This window comes from Petaurus breviceps, unplaced genomic scaffold (assembly GCF_028583685.1).
Source record: "Petaurus breviceps papuanus isolate PSGF00001 unplaced genomic scaffold, PetGlider_PUasm1.0 207, whole genome shotgun sequence".
Taxonomy (NCBI): Eukaryota; Metazoa; Chordata; class Mammalia; order Diprotodontia; family Petauridae; genus Petaurus; species Petaurus breviceps.
In genome coordinates this window covers 8,633,664-8,656,871 of record NW_027185850.1, presented here as the reverse complement: position 1 = coordinate 8,656,871, position 23,208 = coordinate 8,633,664, and the positions used below count along the sequence as shown (strand labels likewise).

The 23,208-nt window shown below is 46.0% G+C and overlaps 1 protein-coding gene across 2 annotated transcripts in view; it reads right to left on the bottom strand.

Moving 5' to 3' along the window:
- The window catches only part of LOC138164886 (nucleotide sugar transporter SLC35D2), a 76,864-nt gene that overhangs the window by 27,439 nt on the left and 26,217 nt on the right, over positions 1 to 23,208 (bottom strand). For both annotated transcript variants that reach the window (XM_069092823.1, XM_069092822.1), the window contains exons 9-11: positions 9,406 to 9,473; positions 8,210 to 8,288; positions 3,923 to 4,005 (exon numbers count right to left, since the gene is read on the bottom strand). In XM_069092823.1, coding sequence (XP_068948924.1) covers positions 3,923 to 4,005; positions 8,210 to 8,288; positions 9,406 to 9,473 — 230 coding nt within the window. The remainder of the gene's footprint in view (positions 1 to 3,922; positions 4,006 to 8,209; positions 8,289 to 9,405; positions 9,474 to 23,208) is intronic.

Here is a 23,208-nt window from a genome sequence, read left to right as displayed (position 1 = left end):
CAATTCCCTAACTTTGGAGAAGCCCAACCAGTGGATAGGGCCTTCCTATTCACTATCTCCAATAATGCTGGGAGACAGAAGGTTGACTGCATTTTAATACCTGGGTGTGACCTCAGACAAGTCTCTGGCCCTAAGCCTCAGTTTCCCCTTCTGTAAGTTGGTGGAGCCTACTCATTGGTTGACCTCTGAGTTCCCTTCCAGCTCTAACTCTGTGACCCTCGAAGCAGGGGATCAGAAGAGACACACTACCCAGAGAAAAAGAAGACTGAGAACCAGAGGAGGTCATCACCCTACAGAACAGCCTGGAAGAATGGTTGATGCTTCTCAGAGCGTCAGGCAAAGGGACACACACTAAGGCGGCCTGTCCGGCCCCTCTTCAAGGGCAGGGCCAGTTTATTATTTTGTGTATGGTACACAGGAGGAACTTAATGCTTGCTGACTGGTGGACTCCCCCAATTATTAGTAACACCCTCCCTACACCAAATAACAATTTGTTTACTTTGTAAATATTTCCTGCTACTCATGTGGGTACATAGTGTTTCCCCCAGCAGAAAGGAAGCTCTTTGAAGGCAGGGCCAATTTAATTTTTGTTTTTGTATCCCCAGCACCTAGCACTGTGATTGGCACACAGTAGGTACATAATAAGTGCTTGCTGAATTGGATCAAAAAGGATGGATCTGATAGCTTGAATGAGGTGTCCTAAGCAAAGGATGAGGAAAGCAGCAGGGGTACAAGGTACACATTGGCTGGAAGGGAAGGACATGTGTTCAAATCCTGACTTACAACCCGTATGACTTTGAGAAGGTCACTTAATTTCTCTTTGGTTTCTTTGTCCGTAGAATGGGAGTGGGGCTGTTGGGCCAGTGGCCACTAGGAACTGCAGTGAATAAGCAGTGTCAGACAGGAGTCAGGAAGCCCTGAGTTCAAATCCTGCCTCGCATATTCATGAGCTGGGTCACTCACTGGTAAAATTTGAAAGCTGGAGCTGAGGTCCTCAGGGCCCTTCCAGATGTAAGTATAAAAAACTATGACCAAATGGCCTCTGAAGATCTCTACATCTCCGGATCTCTGGCGCTATGGCCTAGGTTCAAATATTGCCTCGCACACTATCTAAGGGATGCTGAAGAAACTATCGAAACTCTTCCTCGTCAGCCAAGGGGAGGGCTGGAGGGCCAGGATATCCTTGCCTGGTCTAAAGCTGGGATCTCATGATATCACATGCCGGCTAGGGAGTGAGGGAGCTCACGGCACCCAGCGGAGGGTGTCTACCAGACTCCTCTCCTCACAGCCAAAGAGTCCAGAAGACCTCAGCTCTAATCCAGCTCCAGTGCTATGACTGCGTGACCTTAGGCAAGTCACCCAACTTCCATTTGCCTCAATTTCCTCAACTGTCAAATGAGGATACAACAGCTCCAACGTCACAAGGGTGTAGCAAAGATCAAAGCAGTTTGTGTAAAGCACTTTGTAACCCTTACAACTGGATTTAAAAGTTAGCGATTGTTATTATGACTTAACCACCCCAGAAAGAGCTGTTCATGCCAAGGGTTCCCAGCCTGAGGTATGTGGGGACAGGAGAAGATGAGCAGGACTGAAGGGACATGGAAGCGACTGCTGCAGGAGCATCCTTGCTCACCCATAGGCTGGCCCAAAGGGAATCAAGGATCACAGCTGGAAAGGCCCTCAGAGGCCCATGGAAATGAGTAAACTAATCCAAGTCTGTGCAAGCAGTAACTATCAAGGTAGAATTTGAACTCAGCTCCTCTGCCTCCAAAGCCCAAGGTGTCTCCCCGTACTCTCTCCTCCAGCTCTAAGGTTCTGTGACTCCTAGGCCATACCTTCTCTGAGCCCCAGTTTCCTTATCAGCAAAATGGGCTTCACAGCATTTCCAATACCTAACTCACAGGGCTATGACACAGCTCAAGAGACCATGTATCTAAAAACCCTGCAAACTTTACAGCATTAAAGCATTACATCAATGTGACTTGTTAGCAGTGTCCTCCTCATTCCACGCACAGGGTCACACAGCCGAAGCAGAATGAACAGTATATACCAAACAACTGAGGAGAAGGGCAGCGACAAGCTGGGCAATCAGGGGAGGCTTCAGGGAAGAAGCCAGGGCTCCTGGGGGATGCGGCTGTGGTGAGGAAAGGGAGTGGGCTAGACCAGGGGGCAGCACAGTAAGAAAATCATCAGCTTCTGATTGGAGGATGGAGCAGAGACGTGAGAGAATGGAGGCAGGGAGACCAGGGAGAAGGCCAGGTCAGTGTCCTGGTGAGAGCTGATGAGGGTGGCGGCCGAGAGAATGGAGAGAAGGCAAGGGGAGGCACAGGAGAGGGGTGTGGACAGAAAAAGGAGGACATTGAGGAACTGCTTAGGGCCGAGGGTGTGGGTGAGGGAGAGCTGAGGGTGAGCTGAGGCCGGGAACCCCGGAAGATGAGGATGGGCCTGGACGGGAAGAGGAAAGGGGGGAAGGGAGCAGGGAAGCTACTTTCAGTGTTCTAGGCAAACACCATCTTCAGCATCTGTTTCTCTTTTTTTTAATGGAGTGTGAGAAAAAAACTGATCAATTTTTGCTCACTAAAAACTAAAATTAAGTTAAAAAATAAGAAATAACTGAAAATATAAAAATATGTATTTGTTACATCCCCCATTGGCAGTGAAGCTCCTTGAAAGCAAGCAGTGGTTGACTTTTATTTTTGCATTCCCAGAGAGTTGCAGAGTAAGCATTTAGGCCCTTAATGCTTATTGACCGGCTAACTGACTAAATAGACCGTACCATTTACAAACCTAGATTTTTAGCGTCTTCTTTGTATCCCTAGCATTTATCACAATGTCTACACACAGCAGGGGTTATTCAGTGTTTATGAGAGCGAGGTGGTGCAGTGAACTGAGCTTAGGTTCAGGAGGATCTGAGTTCAAATCTGACCTCATAAGCTTATTAGCTAGGTGACCCTGGGTAAGTCACTTAACCCTGATTGCCTCTAAATAAATGAATGAATGAATGGTTTCTGGTTAACAGAATTACATAATGTTATTGACAGAAGAAACCTTAGCTATTATCTAGTCCCAGGATCAAAAAGATCTAGAGCAGGAAGGAAGCTTAGGAGAAAGAGAATCAGCATTTATTTAGTACCCATTGTATACCAGGCACTGTACTAAGAGATTTATTTATATTTCTTTTGCAAATATTATCTTACTTGATCTTAAAGGTCAAGTCCCCCCACCCTCCCTCTTTTAACAGATGAAGACACTGAGGTCAAAGAAGAAAAGTCACTTGCCCACAGTGACCCAAGCAGCATCTTAACCCAAGCCTTCTGAGGCCAAATCTGGTCTTACTGCCACTGATATTTTCCCTAAAAGACACTACATTTATGCTCTATTTTAATTACTTTATATCATATTTTTACATTTCTAGTGACCTCAACAGGTCCTAAGTTCCCTTTACAGAAGAAGATGTCCAGGCCCAGAAGGGGTTGGGGGCAAGTAATATAATCAATGTTCTAAGGCTCCCAAAGTGAGGGCGAGGCCTGGCCATCTTTTTGATCATGATCACAGTTCTCTCTGCTATTCTTCACTCCCCTCGGGGTAGAACTCTGGTCTGGCTTAGCTCCCATCCCTGCCACTTAATACCTGTGTGACCTGCAGCAAGTCTCTTTACCTCTCTGAGCCTCAGTTTCCTCATCTGTAAAATGAGGAGGTGGGACTAGATGGCTTTTGAGGTCCCTCCCAGATGGGATCCCAAGATCTTCTGGTACATAGCTAGAAACCCTTAGAGGCAGGATTGGAACTCAGGTCTTTTGGACTCAATAGTCATTGCCTCATTCCCAAGTGTTTCTCCTCAGATGCATCTACCCCCCTTCCCAGTCCCATTCCCCAGGCTTCACTTGTCAAGATGGTGACTGAGGAACAATGATCTGCTTACCTGATATTTAACCCAATGAAGTTTGTCCATGTGAAAATATAGTCTCCACCAAAGACCATTCCAATATAAGTTATTAAAATATTCTGAAAAGAAAGAATCAAGATTTTACTTGGTTTGGGGATCTTATTCCATCACCTTTTTCCTACACTTGTGTTTAAAACACACACACACACACACACACACACACACACACACAGGGAAGAGTGAGAGCCAAAGAGGAAGAGGATGAAGGCTGGATTCACCAATCCCCCTTGCCATTCCTGAAGGTAAATATCTTCACCAAGGCTTCTGGAGATACAAAACTTTGTCTCTCCTTAGGCCTGGCTGACATTACCCATCACGATGAGCAAATACAGATGCCTCAAGGCAAGGACATCCAGGAAGATCTGTCAGCCACAGGGACTAAGGGATTTGGTTTATTTTCTAAGAAAAAGTCAAAGTTTGAATCGACAAAACTGGGAAGGCCCCCTTCCCTTTCTGAATATCTAAACACATTTTCCCCGATTTTTCTATATCAGCCTGAGACATTTTAGTCACGAGACAAACTTTGGGAATCGAATGAAAAGTCTCTTTGCCTAAGAATACCCAAGCAGGTCCAGACAACTCTGCGGGGTAAATGAATAATCTTAACTAAAAAAAAGAGTTTTCCTTTCTTCTGAATGAAACTGTCTTAATCTCCAGGCCCCCAAAGGTTAGGAAAGTGTTCTCTTTTTTTGTTTTTTTCCATATGTGTTTCCCCACCTGTCTTCACTTCAGGCACTCTGGCCCCTCTCCTGTCCTTGCCCCTGGAAATAAAAAATGCTGGGGTGGAGGTGGGGGGAGGGTTAGATGTTGATGGAAGAAGAAAAAGCATCATCACTGAACTATCTAAAGAATGCAGAGAAGAGGAAGGCTCAGAAAGAGCCACAGGCTAGTCCAACACAGCCAGTATGCTAGGTTAAATGCAATGGGCGTCAGAGAATAGGACCTGGGATATCACCCGCACAGAGGACTCCCCTGGGAGGAAAAGTCTTCTACCAGTGGAGCCTGGCACCTTCTCTACAATTTAAAAAGATTTGCCTTGCTCAGGGTCACACAATTACATTGAACATGTAACCAATCAGGCAGTGGATAAAGCCCTAGCCCTGGAGTCAGGAAGACCTGAGTTCGAATCCAGTCTCAGACACATACTAGTGGTGTGACTCTGAGCAAGTCATTTAACCCTCTTTGCCTCAGTTTCCTCATCTGTAAAATGAGCTGGAGAAGGAAATGGCAAACCACTCCAGAATCTTAGCCAAGACAACCCCAAAAGGGGTCATGGAGAGTCAGATATGACTGAATAAGAAAAACCAACAGAACCAGAAATATGTAACATGCTTCTCCTTCTGCCTTTTCTTGAGGATTACCAAGTCCATGTTTTAAAAAGGAAAAGAAAAGGGAGGCTAGGTGGTGCAGTGAATAGAGCACCGGCCCTGGAGTCAGGAGGACCTGAGTTCAAATCCAGCTTCAGACACTTAACACAAAATCTAGACATGTAACCTTGGGCAAGTCACTTAACCCCAAGTGCCCTCCAAAAAGCATAAATAAACAAACAAATAAATAAAAAGAAAGAAAATAAGAAACATGAAATAACTTTGTAAATTAGAAAACTATATATGTGTGAGTGGTTCATGCTACTTTGGTTACTATTAAAAAATAAAATTAATAAACAAAATGTAAAAATAATAATAGTAGGGATGAGTCAGTGATGTAGTAGGTGGCAATAAAAAAGAAAGAAAAAGAAAGGAAGGAAGGAAACTTAAAAGAAGAAACAATAAACATTTCCATGTTGTAACCTGAATCTCAAAGAATGGATGAGGGATAAAATAGTCAGAGGCACTTTCTGTGGTAATAAAAATAACTGGAAACAAAGCAAGTCCCTGACAACTGAAATCTAAGGAATGACGAAGGAGGAATTCAGAGAAGCACAAGAAAACTTGTATGAACTGTGGCAGAGGAGACTAAGCAAAACCAGAAGAATGATACATGATGATGACAATGTAACTGAAAACAATACCAAAAAGCAGCTTCTCTCAGATTCTCTGCAGCAGCCAGGCGGCACCACAGTGGGTAGAAGGTTGTACTTAAAGTCAGGAAGTCCTGACTTCAAATCCTGTTCTGGTACTTACTAGCTGCATGACCCTGAGCAACTCTGCCTCAGTTTCCTCATCTAGAAAATGGGGTTAAATAAATCAACTCTGTCCCAGCTTTGTTGGAGAATCAAATGAGATCACACATTTAAGAGTATTTTATTCACCTTAAAGCTTATATAAATGCTAGCTATTAATTACACGTAAAGACCTATCTTGATCCAATACACTAAAACAACATATCTACTTTTTCTTGAGGTGCAGAATGTCAAACACTTTGTCAGGATATGTTGCCTGATTTGCTTAAGTATTTCATTTATATTACAGGACAGAAGATTTCAGTGGGGCATTTAAGGGAGAGGTGATATCTCAGGAAATTACTGTGATGTCACATGAAAAGCATCGATAATTATTTTTCAGGTTTTTGAAGATGGGTAGAGAAGACATGTGAGGTCACATAGAGAGATCTGGCCATCCAGTGCAACTATCTCATTTGACAGACAAGGAAAGTGAGGCCCAAAAGGGTCACAAAGATTATTAACAAACAGCCAAGCCAAGATTCACACCAAGGTCCCCACCTCCAAATCCATCCCTCTTTCTACTGCACCACCAATTGGAAGAGGCTGGGAGTACTTGTAAACTTCCCCAAAGTCTGAGCTGCTTCCATGGAAGACGCCCCCAGGATGTAGTATTGGCCCCAACTGCTCATTGGCTAGACTGCCCTCTGAGCGCACAGACATAGAAGGCTTGGGTTGATGTGGATTGTAGCCCTGTCTCCGTCCCCAGCCCGACACTCTCTCTCTTCTGGAGAGACAGGGCATCCTGCTCTATAACCTTCTCCTTCTTACAGCAACCTCATCACAAAGTCAAAACAGAGTCGGGAGAGCTGACTTGGGGCCCCTCAATGGCGGCCAGGGCTCTTGCCTCCGGACATTTGGTTTCCAGCTCTCCTGGGCAGTTCACACAATTGCCTTATAACAAGCTTGATCTGGAACTCCATTCACACCAACGCTCCATCTCCATGGTTTCCATTCACAGCCCTTCTGGAGTTCCAATCCTAAGCCAGCTCCTCAAATGAGTTTGGGTGGGCAACGGAGATGGCATGGGACAGCCCCACAGGACAGAGCCCCCGGATCCAGTGCCTTCCTTCCCCCCCACCCCCCACCATCACCAGGAGGGAAACTTCAAGATTTCTTGGGCATCAGAATCTACTGCCTTCCTTCCATTTGGTCGTGCACCTTTATATCTGTTATACTACTTTAAAATAATAATAGCTAGCACTTATATAGTAACTAAGGGTTTAGAACATGCCTTACCTATGCTATCTCAATAGATTTCCCTCAACTACACTGTTAAGAAATTCTGTTATTAACCCCATTTTACAGATAAGAAAACCAAGGCAGCCAGAGGTTAAGTGACTTGCCCAAGGTCACACAGCTAGAAAATGTCTGAGGCAGGATTTGAGCTTGGGTCTAGAACCTGTTGACCTGATACAAACCCATGAGGACGCCTGGCCCCTCTCATCTGCCTCACCACAGCATCCTCAGGCCTCCTAGACCCTTCCATCTGCCCTGCAGCTGAACCCTCTCATTGGTAGTTCTGCACTCTGGGGCTCTCTTGTTATTCACATAGCAAACATTTAATAAGAGGGGCTGGATTCCAGTGTACTGCTTGTCTCTGGGAACAGAGGAGCAGCTGGGGGTGAGGTGAGGAAGTGGGAGATGACGTCTGGTGGTCATTCTTGAGGTTGCCTTAAAAAGTAACACAGTAGCACATGTCCCGCTCTTGGTACAGAGCGGGTACCACGGACCACGGGTGCAGAATAAGGCAGACATTAGCAGACCCGGTCAATGTCTTGATTGACTGTTATCTTACAAGGAAGGATTCTTTGGGGCAGGGGACAGATGGACAGAACGGGGAGGGATGGTGATGAAGGAATGAATGAAGGACTGAGCACTAACGGGCCAAGCTGTGATGGAGATTCAAGTAAAAAGAAAGGATGTTTTAAAAAAAAAGGATCAATTAACAAACATCAGTAAGACATATTTGGGAAAAACGTAAGTACCACAGTTATTTGCAAAACTGTCGGCAGGTTTTTGCCGAGGCTTAGGGACTTAACCAGGCTGGCATTTTCAAGCAAAAACACTTTCCAGTGAATCTGCACCCTAAAGGAACTCACCTTAATACAGCCAACGATGGTGGTCGTCAGAGCAGAGTTATACTGCGTGCAGAGCACCGTGGCGTACATCAAGATGAACCTGAAGGAGAGCAAGGAGGAAAGAAGGCATTTCAGCCTCAGGAAGAGCCCAGTCAAAATCCGCCTCCCTCGTGTCCCTCTCCTTCCTGCCAGTGCCTGCCAACATCTCCTGCTGATGGCCCCTGCTGTGACGCTGCTTCTCTGGGCCCTTCACTAACAGATTACCACCCGAGAGGCAGTGTAGAACGATGGAAATAAGATGGAACTTCAGAGTCAGGAGCCCTGGGTTCGAATCCCATCTCAGACACTTATCAGAAGGGAGAGGAAAAAGGAAGTGGAATGCCTGTGGGAAACACATAGTGCTTTTAAAGGAACCATTCCCCCTTCACCCCTCAAGCTTCTCGTTGAAACCAAGGCCCATCTTTCGGATCTTAACGGGCTTCTGGTGATGCTCTCCAAAGAATTAAAGTTGACTGTCACCGAAAAGTCAGTGCCAAGGCCCGAGGTGGATGGGGTTACCCAGGTTTTATACACTGTATCCCCTCAGAGAATGGCAGCTCCTCGAGGGCAGGGACCATTGATGGGGTCTAGAGCCCATGTGGGGACAGAAGGGACCTCAAAACATCTAGACCCGGGGATGGGGGGGGGGTGGCCTCGAGGCCATATGGGGCCTTCCAGGTCCTCGAATGCAGCCCTTTGACTGAATCCAGACTTCACAGAACAAATCCCCTTACTGAAAGCATCTATTCTGTAAAACCTGGACTTGGTCCAAAGCCCTGAGAGGGGTACACGTGGCCTCAAGGCTGCAGGCTCCCCATCCCTGATGCAGACCAGCCACCTCATTTATAACTGAGAAACCAAGGCCCAGAGAAGGAAGGTAGGTGGAAATGTCGACAACACACCCAGCTTGGATCCGGGAAGACTCCTCTTCCAGAGGTACAAAGTGGTGCAAAGTCAGTGACCTGGGTGTGAATCATGGGTCTATGGGACCATGGGTGGGCCACCTTCTCTCTTCTGGGCCACATTTCCTCATCTGTTAAATGATGGGATTCGACCAGGAGGTCTCAAAGGCCCTTTTCAGCTCTAAAATTCTATGATACAACGAAGGTGGGACAAGGGAGAGATGATTGTGCCTCAAGACCAGCAGCAGCATCAGAAAGTCCAAAACAAACACTTACCCCATCACACAGGACAGTGTAAACTGCAGAAGGAACAGAGTGTCAGTCCAGCCGTCATAGTCAATTGCCTGCAAAATACAACCAGACCCTGAGTTTTCAAGGTGAACCTCCTTCCCAGTGCCCGCCAGCCAGCCCTCCGAGCACCCCGGGGACATGCCAAGGACAGCAGAACCCAGCGGCAGCCACTGGGGACTCTCCATAGGGCACTGGGGAAGGCTCTGAATTCACTCTCTCTCCTCCCCACGGAGAAACAACTTGAGACCTGTGAGAAGGCGCCAGTGCTATTGGGCTGACTCAGAAGTATGTTTGGCTAATCTCACTAATAATTCCTCACCACATGGCATCCAAGGTGCAAGGAGGAAATACTTCCGGAAGTGTTTTCCTTCCACACACACTGGAGTGTAGGAACTTCAAGGCAAAAGCGATCTAGGTATCTAATTCAGCCCAGCGTTCATTCTCACCTACAAGGACTATTGTTTTAAGAACCAAAATTCTTGAAATAAATCCTTTAAAAAGGGTCTCCCCATTAGTGAGAAGAATGAAGGGGCTCCATGGTAAACCGTCACCTAGTCAGAGGGCAAATACAGGAAAGCAAATGCCCTCCCCTCCTGAGCTCTAGTTTCTTCAGTTAAAAGATGACAGGGTTGGGGCAGCTAGGTAGTGCAGTGAGTAGAGCACTGGCTCTGAAGTCAGGAGGACCTGAGTTCAAATCCAGCCTCAGAGACTTAACACAAAAGCTAGCTGTGTGACCTTGGGCAAGTCACTTAACCACAATCACCCTCAAAAAAGAAAAAAAAAAAAAAAAGATGACAGGGTTAGACTTGAAGGTCTCCAAGGTCCCTTGTAGCCCAACAGCAAGGACAGATTCTTCCCATTTCTGTGAGGCAGTCTGGGAGCACCTACCACCCTTCTCAGAATCATGTTTTCAAATGTGTGAAATAAAACACAGAGGTAAAGACACTGTGGCTAATAGAGATTAAGCGGCTGGCCCAGAGTCATAAAGCCAGTATGGATGTGGAGCACAATTCAAACATTCATCTCCCTGGTTCCAGGTTCAGAGCTCCAGACCCTGAGTCAGCTGGCTGCTGTGCTGGGCACTGATGGGGTGTTCGTACTGGCTGCCGCCGCTTCCCCACAGGAACAGTGCCCCTGTCCTTCCACCTCCGGGGATCTCAACACAGACTTTTGGGGGATGCCCTTCCTGTGCCCCTGCAGCACGCTCCCCGGCTCTTAGTGCCTTTCACCTCTTCTGCACAGATTCATTTATGGACACACTGTCTCCCCCAGAAGACTGTGAGCTCCCTGAGGACAGGGACTGGCTCTGTTCTCTCTTTGCACCCCAGTACTTAGTACAATGCCTGATACATGGGAGGCACTTAGTAAATGTTTATTGACTGACTGAAGTTTTCCCCAAACAGACAGCAAGCTGGGACGGGTGCTTCCAAGCCAGAAGAGCTTCAGGGCAGGCATGATGAGGCTCCATGTTCCTGTCTTCCAAGGACCAGCCTAGAGGAGAGCGCAGACGGCGAGCACAGGAGGGGCAGCTCCCAGGGCTGGGATTCTGCTGGCTAGAGCTGCAGGCCATCTGTCCACCAAGGGGCAGGGCCAGATTTCAAGCCCTGCCCTGCTGAATCATGGCTCATGAAAAATGAAATGAGGCCAGGGGAAAAAACCAAGACAAGGGCCCTTTGGAGATGGCCATCAAAGCTTGGCAGGGAAAATGGCACCCATCAGTGGTGGAGATGGCAGGACAAATGGGGGCTGTGAACATAAGAGAATGCGGGGGCACTCTATGGAATGGTCAAAGTGAGGACTGCAGAATTAGGATTGGTTGGGAACTTAGAAGTCAACCAACCCCACCTTCTTATCTTACAGATGAGGAAACTGAGACCCAAGAAGATCAAGGAGCTAGTGGAGAGAAGTTTTCCTTACAAGACTATCTGATAAAATTAGATACAGAGTGAGGGAAGCAGAACTAGGAAAACAATCTATACAATAGTCACAAAAATGTGCAAATAAGCAACAAAGTAAAACATGAAAGGAAGCATGACACAAAGACTGGAGCACTGGCCTTGAGTAGGAAGACCTGGGTTCAAATCCCACCTTAGATACTTAAAGCTGTGTCACTCAGGGCAAGTCACTTAACCACAATCTGCCTCAGTTTCCCCATGTGTAAAATGGGAATGATAATGGTACCTCCTACCTAAGAATAATATAATGATAACTCCTACCTGAAGGAGTCACTGGGAAGATTCAGTGAGATGGAAAATGTCACATAAACATGAGCTCTTATGATCCGAAGTCAGTTCAATGCAGTAACTAATCGGTCCAGGTGTGATACTGGCATATAGGAGGTGTTTAATAATGTTGGCTGATTGACTTAACTTTAAGGTTCTCAAAATATATGTTATCTCATCTCACGCAACAAACTTTCCTAGGCTCAGTCTCCTCAACGGTGATAATAGCACCTATTTGTAAGGGTTGTTGAAAGGATCAAATAACAGAGAAACAGAGAGAGAGAGAAGAGAAGAGAGAGACAGACAGAGACAGAGATAGAGAGAAGAGAAGAGACAGAGAGAGACAGAGACAGGGAGAGAGAGACAGAGAGACAGGGAGAGAGAGAGGAGAGACAGAGAGAGAAAAGAGAAGAGAGAGAGAGAGGAAGAGGAGAAAGAGAGGAGAGACAGAAAGCATTTTGCCCACGCTTTGTTCTTCTGTTGTTTAATCAGTTGTATCTGACCCTTGATGACCCCATTTGGGGTTTTCTTGGCAAAGACAGTGGAGTGGTTTGCCATTTCCTTCTCCAGCTTTTTATAGATGAGGGAACTGAGGCCACCATGGTAAAGTGACTTGCCCAGGGTCACACAGCTGGTTTCTAAGGTCACATTTGAACTCAGGTCCTCCTGACTCCAGGGCTGGCACTCCAGCTACTGCCCCTCCCAGCCACCTCTTTTGCCCATCTTTAGTTGCTATATGAAGGTTAGCTAGTATTGATCTTAGAGAGTGTGGGATTAGGGAGTCAGAGGACCAGGGCTTGAAGCCCACCTCTGCCATTTGCTCTCTGAGTGATGCTAGCTAAGCCTCTCCATCTACCTTCACCTCATTTTCCTCATCTGTAAAATGGGAGGGTTGGAGTCAATGGCCTGCCTTCCAGCTCCAGACTCATGACCTTGAATCATGTGACAGATTCTGGGCAGATAATTTGGAAGCTGGTTGGGGGGGGGGGACACTGAATCTGCCCCCTCCTGCTAGTCTCAGTGTACCTGCTTACAGCAAAGGGCAGAGTGCATTTCCTTTCCTGCCCTAACCTAGGAGTTTGGCCAAGATACACCCCCATGAGTCTGGGCTATCTGCCACCCTCGAGGAGCCTTTCCCAAAACACTTGGTCTTGGGGCACCCTGGGACAAAACATTAAATTAGAACCACTAAGTAGGGATGCAGAAAGGAGGCTGGCTCTGCAGTGGGGAGGGCCTGGGTTCAGATCCCACCTGCTGATGCTCCCTAACCTGGGGGACCTATGGGAGAGGACACTTTCCTTCTCTGAGCCTCAGTAGTGTGTGAGGTGATGAGGGTTAGCACCGTGATGGGGACAGCATCAGAGGAAGGAAGGGGGAGTATTAAGAGATGCTGCAGGTAGACAGGCCTTGGGACGAGGGGCTGGTGAAAAGGCTCCCAGAATGCCCTGTAGGGTGCTGCCCTCTACAGAACTAAGGAAGTTAGGAAGGGGGAGGCTTTAGGAAGAAAGACAAGAAGTTGTGCTTTGAACATGTTTAGCTTAAGATGTCTATGACAGGGGCAGAACCAAGATGGTGGAGTAAAAGCAGGAACTTGCTTCAGCTCCTGCTCTAACCACCTCCAATACAGGTAAAAAAAAATGACTCTGAAAAACTTTAGGGCTACAGAACCCACAGAGTGACAGAGAGAAACAAATCTCCCATTGAAGGCAGCCCAGCAGCCCAGCAGGAAGGGCCTGTAGCACCAGACTGGGAGCCGAGTGCAGTCCCGCATGAGCTGCGGGCCCAGACCCAGGGGTGGCCCAGACCAGCAGCACAGACTGGCCAGAGCAGACATCAGGAGAGTGAATCACCAGCAGCTGTGGCAGGTTCCAGACTTCTCAAACCATAAACACCTAAGAGAAAGTAAAAGGTCAGTGGGGAACTCTGGTGGAACTGGGTGATGGAAGAGGCCCATCCGGCCCCTACCCCAGGGTGAGAGGTGGCACAACAGCTATGTTGCTACCACGTAGCTTCCTCTGGAGTTCCTGGCCTGCAGATAATAGGGGGACCAAGCAAGCATTCAGAGGGTAATCAATCTTGCTTTGACCTGCTTGGATCTGGGTCTCAGTCTTAGGTGGTGGTCCTGGGGTGAGGAACACTAGTGTGCCAGAGCTTATGGGGGCTATAGAGAGGGCGCCCTCCTCATAGCTCTGACAACATTTGCAAAACTCCAGCGATTTGGGACACAGCTCACTACACTCTGGAAGCAGAGTTCTACCCTGGCAAAGATCTCAAAAGTCAAGTAATTGGCTGGCAAGATGAGTAAGCAGAGGAAGCACAATCAGATCATGGAATCCTTTTTTGAGGACAAAAAGGATCAAAACATGGAACCAGAAGAATTCAACAAAGGCAAAACTCCTGCATCAAAAGCTTCCAAGAAAAATATAAAATGGTTACAGGACATGGAGGAGCTCAAGAAGGATTTTGAAAATCAAGTAAGAGAAGCGGAGGAAAAATTGGGAAGAGAAATGAGAATGATGCAAGAAAATCATGAAAAGTGAGTCAACAGCCTGCTAAAGGAGACCCCCAAAAAAATACTGAAGAAAATAACATCTTAAAAAATAGACTACTTCAAATGGCAAAAGAGGCCCAAAGAGCCAGTGAGGAGAAGAATGCCTTAAAAAGTCGAATTGCCCAGATGGAAAAGTAATTTCAAAATCTCACTGAAAAAAATAATTCCTTCAAAATTAGATTGGAGAAAATGGAAGCTAATGACTTTATGAGAAATCAAGATACTATATAAAACAGATCCAAACAAATGAAAAAATAGAAGGCAATGTGAAATATCTCATTGGAAAAACCACTGACCTGGAAAATAGATCCAGGAGAGATAATTTCAAAATTATTGGACTACCTGAAAGCCATGATCAAAAAAAGAACCTAGAAATCATCCTTCAAGAAATTCTCAAGGAAAACTGCCCCGATATTTTAGAACCAGAGGGCAAAATAGAAATTGAAAGAATTCACTGCTCACATCTTGAAAAAGATCCCCAAAAGAAAACTCCTAGGAATATCATAGCCAAATTCCAGAGTTCCCAGGTCAAGAAGAAAATATTACAAGCCATCAGGAAGAAACTATTTGAGTTTTGTGGAAACACAATCGGGATAACACAAGATCTAGCAGCTTCTACACTAAAGGATTGAAGGTCTTGGAATATGATATTCTGGAGGTCAAAGGAGCTAGGATTAAAACCAAGAATCACCTACCCAGCAAAACTGAGTATAATGCTTCAGGGGTATGACCATTCAATGAAACAGAGGACTTTCAAGCATTCTTGATGAAAAAAACCAGAGCTGAACAGAAAATTTGACTTTCAAATACAAGAAGCAAGAGAAGCGTGAGAAGGTAAGCAGGGAAAAGAAATCATAAGGACTTATTAAAGTTGAACTATTTATATTCCTACATGGAAAATGATAATAGTAACTCATGAGACTTTTCTCAGTATGAGGATAGTTGAAGGGAATATATATGTGTGTGTATATATATGTATGTATAGGAGGGTATATGTGTATATAAATATATATGTGAGTGTGTGTATATGTGTGTACATGTATACATAGACAGAGGGAACAGGGTGAGTTGAATATGAAGGGATGATATCTAAAAAATAAAATTAAGAGGTGAGAGAGGAATATATTGAGAGGAGACACGGAGAGAGAACAGGGTAAATTATCTCATATAAAAAAGGCAAGAAAAAACTGTTACAATGGAGGGGAAGAGCAGGAAGGTGAAAAGGAATGGGTCAACCTTACATTGGATTTGGCTTAAAGAGGGAATAACATACACACTCAATTGGGTATCTTACCCTACAGGAAAGTAGGGGGAAGGGAATAAGATCAGATGATAGAAGGGAGGGCAGACTGGGGGCAGTTAGAAGCAAACACTTTTGAAAAGGGACAGGGTCAAAGGAGAAAATACAACAAGTGGGGGCAGTATAGGATGGAGGGAAATACAGCCAGTCTTTCACAATATAACTATGATGGAAACATTCTGCATAACTACACATGTACAACCTCTATTGAATTGCTTGTCTTCCCAGTGGGGATGTGTGAGGAGGGAAGAAGGGAAAGAATCTGGAAATCAAAGTTTTAAAAACAACTGTTAATTTTTTTTATTTTTACATGCAACTCGCAAATAAGATATACAGGTACTGGGGTAGAGACATCCGCCTTGCCCTACTAGAAAGTTGGGGGAGGATATAAGAGAGAACAGATTTGGGGAAGGGGTATTCAGGAAGCCCATTATATTGGGGTAGAGATAGGGGAAAGATGGGGAGAAGATTTGTAACTCATCTTGTGGAAATGAATGTTGAAAACTAAAAATAAATAAACAGTATTTTTCAAAAAGATGTCTACTGACTTCTAGTTCAAGATATCTGAAAGGCAGTTGGAGACGTGAGCTAGGAGGTCAGGAGAAGGACTGGAGCAGAAGAGGTAGATTTGAGAATAATCAGTGTAGAAATTGTAATTAAATCCAGGGGAGTAGATGAGAACACCAAGTAAAGTGGTATAGATACTGGGCCCAGGACAGAATCCTGGGGGACTCCTATGGAGGAGAATCCAGCAAAGGGAACAGAGAAGGGGCACTCAGAGAGGGAGAAGGAGAGCAAGGAGAGAATGTGGGCATCCTGAAAACTGAGAGAGAAGACAGAATCAAGGAAGAGAGAGTGATGGACAGTGGCAGAGGCTGAAGAGAGGTCAAGGAGAATGAGGGTAGAAAAAAGGCCACTGGATTTGGCAAGGAAGAGATCTTTGCGCAAAAGCAAGTTTGGTAGAATGATAAGGGCAGGAGCCAGACTGTAAAGGGTTAAGAAGGGAGCAAGAAGAGATAAAGCAGAGACCCTTCTGGCAGACAGACCTTCCGAAGAGTTTAGCTATGAAGGGCAGAAAAGAAATAGAATGATAGTTAGGGGATGGGAGGATCAAGTCAGTGGTTTTTCAGAATGGGAGAGACATGGACACGTTTGGAGCCAGTAGGGAGGGAGCCAGTAGAGAGAGATTGAAAATAAGGAAAAGAATGGGATGACAGAGGGGAACATCTGTTGGAGAAGGTAGGATGGAATGGGATAGCCTGAGCAGACAGAGGGGTCAGCCTTGGTGAGCAGTAAAGCCACCTGTCATGGGGGACATGAAGCCTCAGATACCTGAGTTTCCTCAGCTATAAAATGAGGATCATAGCTCTGACCTTGAAGGGCTATTGCGAGATCAAATGAGAGAGTATTTGTAGTGTCTGGCACACAGGAAGCACTTCATAAAGGCTTCTTCTCTTCCTTTCCTTCCCTGACCATGTTGGTGATGACAGACACAAAGCGGAGTCCCCAGTGGCAAGCACAAACCTTGGCCCAGGAACAAGAGGGCTCCCGGTTCTTCCACACCAACTCTGCTGGGGGAGAAAATCACATGACCTCTCTGGGCCATAGTTTCTTCCTCTGTAAAATGGGACTCAGTTATTCCTAAGGGCCAATCCTGCTAGGTGAGTCTGTGATCATTAAGATCCCATAAGAAGCCACACAAAAGTATCTCTTTCTGGCCATGGGGCCTCACCATCCTGACTGGAGAGACCCTCACCAGGCCCACTAGGTTCCCAGGGTCCCCATCATCCCCCAGGGCATTTAATCCCTCCTCCCTGGCAATTATCTTCCACAGACGGGTCCTTTAGGTATGTTATCTTCTATTATTACCAGATTTCTTAAGCCACGGTTCATATACTTTTAAAAAAACGTATTTTGATGACTATCTTTCAATATTAGTGGTTTCCTTTGTAATCCTATGTATTTCATTTATCCATTTAAAAACATGATTCAGAGAAGCTGTCCCCAGAATGACTGCCAGCACAAGGGGTCAAGACACAAAAAAAAAAAGATTAACAGTCCCTGCCGATTAGAACGGAGGCTCCTTGGGGGCAGGTCCGCCTCTGCCTTCAGACATACCCGTCATGCAGTGGATGGTCGGCAGTAAGCATAATAATAAAAAATGTTTTTTCATTTGTTCATTCATTCACTCAGGGACATTACTGATTTCAGGTCGTGTCCCTGGAGACAGCCCTGATGAGAACTCCCCCCTGAGACATCTTTCTCCCAGAGATCCCCAAAGCAGCCAGAATTGGCAAGAATCCCGGCCACAGGGGCCACAATCTCAAATCTGGGGTGAGCCAGGGCCATGATTACAGAAGAAGCCCACAAAGGGCTTAGCTTGAGGTTTCTGCTGAGGCTGAATGTGGGCTCCAGTTTCCAAAGTGTAACATAACCCAGTGAACCTGTGCACACCTCCCTAGCTCAAAGGGCTGTGGCACAATGAGCTGGCAAGCCATGCCAGGCTGCCTTTGCCAGAGGCTGCTTGCATCTGCCTTCTGGCTTGGGGAGGGAGGGCACGGAGCCTTTGGGGATGAGGTAGATGAGGTAGGAGGAAGCCTGGCTTCTGGTGGGCCCTAAGGCTGGGCTGGCTGTCTAAAGCACTTCCTCACCAGTGCAGGACATCCCCAAGGTATCTCTGAGCAGTGAGAGACAGCTTTCAATCTTAGCATATACTGGAAAAGCAAACCAGCCTGCATGGAACAGAGACCGGTGACTGCAGCTACCACCCTTCTTTTTCGTTCTGCTATGTGGAAATGCCCATTTTATTTGGTGTTGAATAAATTTTTTTTTCTTTTTTAAAAAGGTGTTTTAATAAGTTTAAAATAAAGGTCTCTGCTGACTCAAAAGACGGAGAAAAACCACCCCTATGTGTTTGGTCTTAGACTTAGGATTACAGATTTAAAGATAGAAGGGACTATAGAGGTCATCTAGTCCAACCTCTTCATTTTACAGATTAGGAAACTGAGGCACATAGGAGAGTGACTTTCCCAAGGACACGCAAATAACCACAGAAAGCAGAATTTGATCCAAGTTTTCTGCCTCCAAATTGACTAGTTCTTTACATTGTAAAATGCTGTTGCCTCAGTGACTTGCCCTAAAGCCTGTGGCCAAGATTCTTGCCAATTCTGCCTGCTTTCTGGAGCACAGGGAGAAGGGCATCTGTAGGGGTTTCCTTCTCAGGGCTGTCTCCAGGGGCATGGAGAAGTCGGAGTCCAGGTCCTCAGCCTCCAAAAGCAGAACTATTTCCACTGCCCAGTCCTCTGAGATTCAAACCAAAATCCAACATATGGCTAAGCCTTTCTTCTCCCTGCAGCATTGACTCTGAGCTGGTGTTCTGTAAATCTAAAACTGAACCAGTCATCTTGTCTTTAAATGGGTGGAAAGAGGGAAAGCATTTGAATGATAATGGAACTGTGGGCCTTTAGAAATTCTCTCACCATCAATCCACTAAGAAAGGAACTGTATTCTAACCTGGACCCAGTAGTGTGAAATCTTGTAAATGCTAGAAAATTCTCTAAAGTCAACAGCGACAGGGTCTGGTATTGAAAGTTCTTAAACCTGTGAACCTTCCCACCTTTCCAGAGTCTGACACTTGCCTCCCATCTCTGTAGCCTGAAATCCAGCAACTCTGGCCCTCTGGCTGGTTCTCTGTCTCCTGATCAGTTCCACTGCTTGGAATTCCCAGTTCCCCTCAAGATTGAGTTCAAATCCCACCATCATGACTCCCTGGGCACTAAGGCCTCCCCTTGAGATGACAGTCCCTCTACTGTTTATAGATCTTGCTGGTTCATTGTTGTTCTATTAGAAATGTGAGCTCTGAAGGGGCAGAGCCTGGTTTTTGCCTTTCTCCTTTTATCCCCAGTGCACAGCACCTGGAACACAGCTTGTTCCCCCTCCCCCTTTTTATTTATTTTCTGTGTAGAGAGTATTTCACTTTTTTTCAATTACATGTAAAGCTCGTTTTCAACATTCATTTTTTACAAGATTTTGATCCAATTTTTTATCCTTCTCCCCAAGACAGCAACCTCAAGGTTATACATATGCAATCTCATTAAACATATTTCCACATTACTGACACACAGCTTGTTCACCAGCCCCCCAGCATGGTAATGACCGAGTAACAGCAACAGCACAGAGACTGTCTGACATCAACTGGGGAGGCAAAGGCCCTGTATTCAAGTCCTTAGAACAAAGGGCATGTACAATATCCAGGGCTTTCCTCTGATCACATCACTTCTAGTCCCTGATCCCTTCCCCCAACAACATCACTAGCAAGGGATCATTCAGCCTGAACCCCCTAGCAAAGAGAAAGCCCCAGCCTGCCCAAGCGGCTCATTCCTCTTTGAGGTGTCCTAACTCACTAGGGCGTTTTTGCTTATACTGAGTGTAAATCTGCTTCCTTGAAATTCCTGTCCATATTATTCTTCCTGGTTCTGCCTAAATCAAGCCCTCTTCCTTAGCACCCCTCCCCCAGCTCACAGATATCCTGGCCTTTTCTTCTCCAGGCTAAATGTCCCTAGTTTCTTCATCTGATTGATGACCTCTGAGGACCTTCCAACTCTTGAGATTTTATGATTTCAAAGCCCTCCCACTACATAATTACCAGCTATTTGACCTTAGGCAAGTTGAGATAATAACAGAATTTTAGAGTTGGGAGGGACCTTAGCAGCCCACACCTGGATGAGAATTACCCCCATAATGTGCCCAATGATGGCCCTTCCAGCCTTTGTTGGAAGACCTCCAATGGCAGGGAACTTCTTCCTCTAAGGGTAGCCCATCCCACTCTGAGCCAACTCTCTTTGGTAGGTAGTTTTTACATAACATTAAGTCTAAGTCTTCGGATTTGTGACCTCCATTCACTGCTCAGTTCCAATGTGTAGGGCCAAACCAAACCCTTCACAAAATTTAAGAAAGCCCCTAGCAAGCCCTCCGAGACTCCTTGGATGATCCCAGGGCACAGTCCTGGGCCCCTTGGCCATCCTGGATGAGCTGACCTCTAAGCCCTCTCTGAACCCTAGCTCTGCCATGCAGGTGGCCCCATCCTTCTTAAACTCTGCTAAGCAGAACTGAGCCCAATATTCCAGCCTTGGGGTGACGAGCGGAGGGCACCTTCTTTCTGGAAGCTCCATCTCTCTTACTAAGGTTTCTTCCTGTTCTAAAGCTCCAGAGGTCTATTTGGGCAGTAGAATGAAAGTAAGACTATCCCCACAGCCCATGACAGTGGAAGATTCAATGAGATTCCGTATGACAAAGCCCTTTATAAACATGAGCTGCTTTGGTTAGTCTTGGTGCCCCAAACATGCCCACAAAGGTGGGTTTGGGTCCTTTCCCAACTCTGAAAACATGAAGGCAGAAATATGTGGCACAATCTGGCTCTGGACCAATCTGGCTGATTATTACTATGATTAATAATAAAAACTAACATTTCAATGGGTCTCTAAGGTTTGCCATTATTACCTCAGTTGGGCCTCATAACAAGCTTGGAGGAAGGTGCTATTATTGTCCCCATTTTACAGATGAGGCAAATGAGGTAGACAAAGTTAAGTGACTCAATCTTCTTTCTTGATATTTGCTGAACACTGTCAGAGGCGACTGAAACATAGGTTAGTTTTGCTGAACTGTTTTTCCTCCCTACTTTAAAAAGATTCATCGTAACAATGGCTATCAGATAGGAGAAGCAGAAGTATATTCAGAAATGAAGGTGACATAAAATACAAGATATCAATAAAAAAATTTAATTAAAAATGAACTGAATTATTGGATTAAATTTCCTTCCTAAAATTTAAAAACAAACATATATCTAGAAGACTAAGAGAGTTTATTTTACAGCTAAATAGGTAATAGTTTGGAGTCCTCCAAAAGCCTGCCTAATCATCAAAGGAGAAGGATACATTTACAATTTTGCTGTTATCAGATCAGTGGAATTTAGAGGCAAAAGAGACCCAAATGCTCTAGTCTGGGGAGGGATGCTGAGCCAACCCTGGGCACAGGAGCTGAGAAAAGGCTTAAACAAACAAACAAAAAGCTCCTTCTTCCAGGCCGTCCTGGCAGCGGGAACACTCCTCATTTCTCCCTGAGTCACCAGAGCCTGGGAGGCACCCGCCAGGTATGGAATTCAGGCTGTGGCCAGTTCCCATAAAGCTCATCCAAGGGGTGTCATTTATAAAGCTGTATAATGGAGACATTATCCCCTGCTGGCCGGCCACAGGGCTGCCCTTGTGCGGCCAGACAGATGGGCTCTGTTCTTGCATTGCTCCTGGAGAACACCTAGCCATAGCCAGCCCATCCCGCTGGGAGCAGGCCCAGCCAACACAGCCCCTAAGCCTGCTGGGTGTCGCTGGCTGTGTGCTCCAAGGTGACCCAGGAACAGCAGCTAATTGATTTCAATGCAATCTGGACTAATTGACACTCAGCAAAGCTGTTTAGTGAACAGAGGCCGCCCCACCTTTGTCAGCCCCGGTGACTCAAGCCGCGTTTATTCCTTCCTAGTATAAAGCAGGCTGGCCTCCGCCTGACACCTGTGGACTAGAATGCAGAAAGAATGTTTTTATAAGGAGAAACTGAAGACAAATTCTATTACTTCTGGCAGGCCTAGGACACCAGGAACCTAGAATCAAAAGCTTGTCTTTTTATTTCAAGGTAAGAAGAAAGCCAATCAAGCATGTGGCTTTTGTTCTGTGCCCACTCCCAAGGGCTAGAAACCTGTGTGCCCACGTTCTTCTTCCTGCCCACTCCTTATCAGCTCCAGGAGCACCCAGGCGGGGAGCCCTCTGCAGAGTCCCCCAGGTGTTAACGCATACCCCCCCCCATTGAGAGTCTGTTTATGTATTGGGTCTACTGTTTCCCCTCAAAAAAAAAATACTCGAGGGCAAACCCTGTTTTAATTTTATCTTTGCATGCCCAGTACCAAGCACTGGGCCTAGAGAAAGTTTTTTTCTTTGGCCATATCTCAGATTTCATTGGCAAAAAGGAACTCCAAGTAAGGAAATGTCCTCCATTAGAACAGATCAGCAACAGTTGAGTTTTACAGATCTGCCTAGGGCAGTGGATCCCCTGAAACAGAAACTGAGAGAAGCAGGTTGCCTTAGAAACCCCCGTTTTCTTGCACTTTTATTTTAGGTTTTAATCTGTCTCTGGCTGGAAGCCCGCCTGGTGTTTTGTGGACTGGGGTGGTGGGTCTGACGCCTCTGGCCTGGGGCACTGAGAGACTGAGGGCCACCCAGTCATAATGCTGCTAGGATTCAGAGGCAGGATTAGAGCCCAGGTTTTCCTGCCTCACTCCTTCCCTCTTCTCCCAACTCCTCTGCAGACTTCCCCAGCAGTCTTCTGGCTCTGGAAGATTACACATCCTTTTCTGTGCCCTGTTAGTGGGGTCTTTCCCCACTGGACTGCAAGCTCTTTGAGGGCAGGGGCTGTCTTTTTGTTTGTATTCATATACCCAGGGCTTAGCACAGTGCCTGGCATACAGTAAATGCCTAATACATGCTTGCTCAATTGACTGGCAAAGATCCAGTCAGCTGAGTTCTTGCCTTCTTCAGAGAAAGAGCAAGTATGCCAAGTCACAGGTCATCATTGTCAGTGAGACCTTGGTCAAGTCACTGGACCCATCTGGGCTTTGGCATCTTCATCTGTAAATAAGGGGGTCAGGCTAGATGACCTTTGAGGCCCCCTCC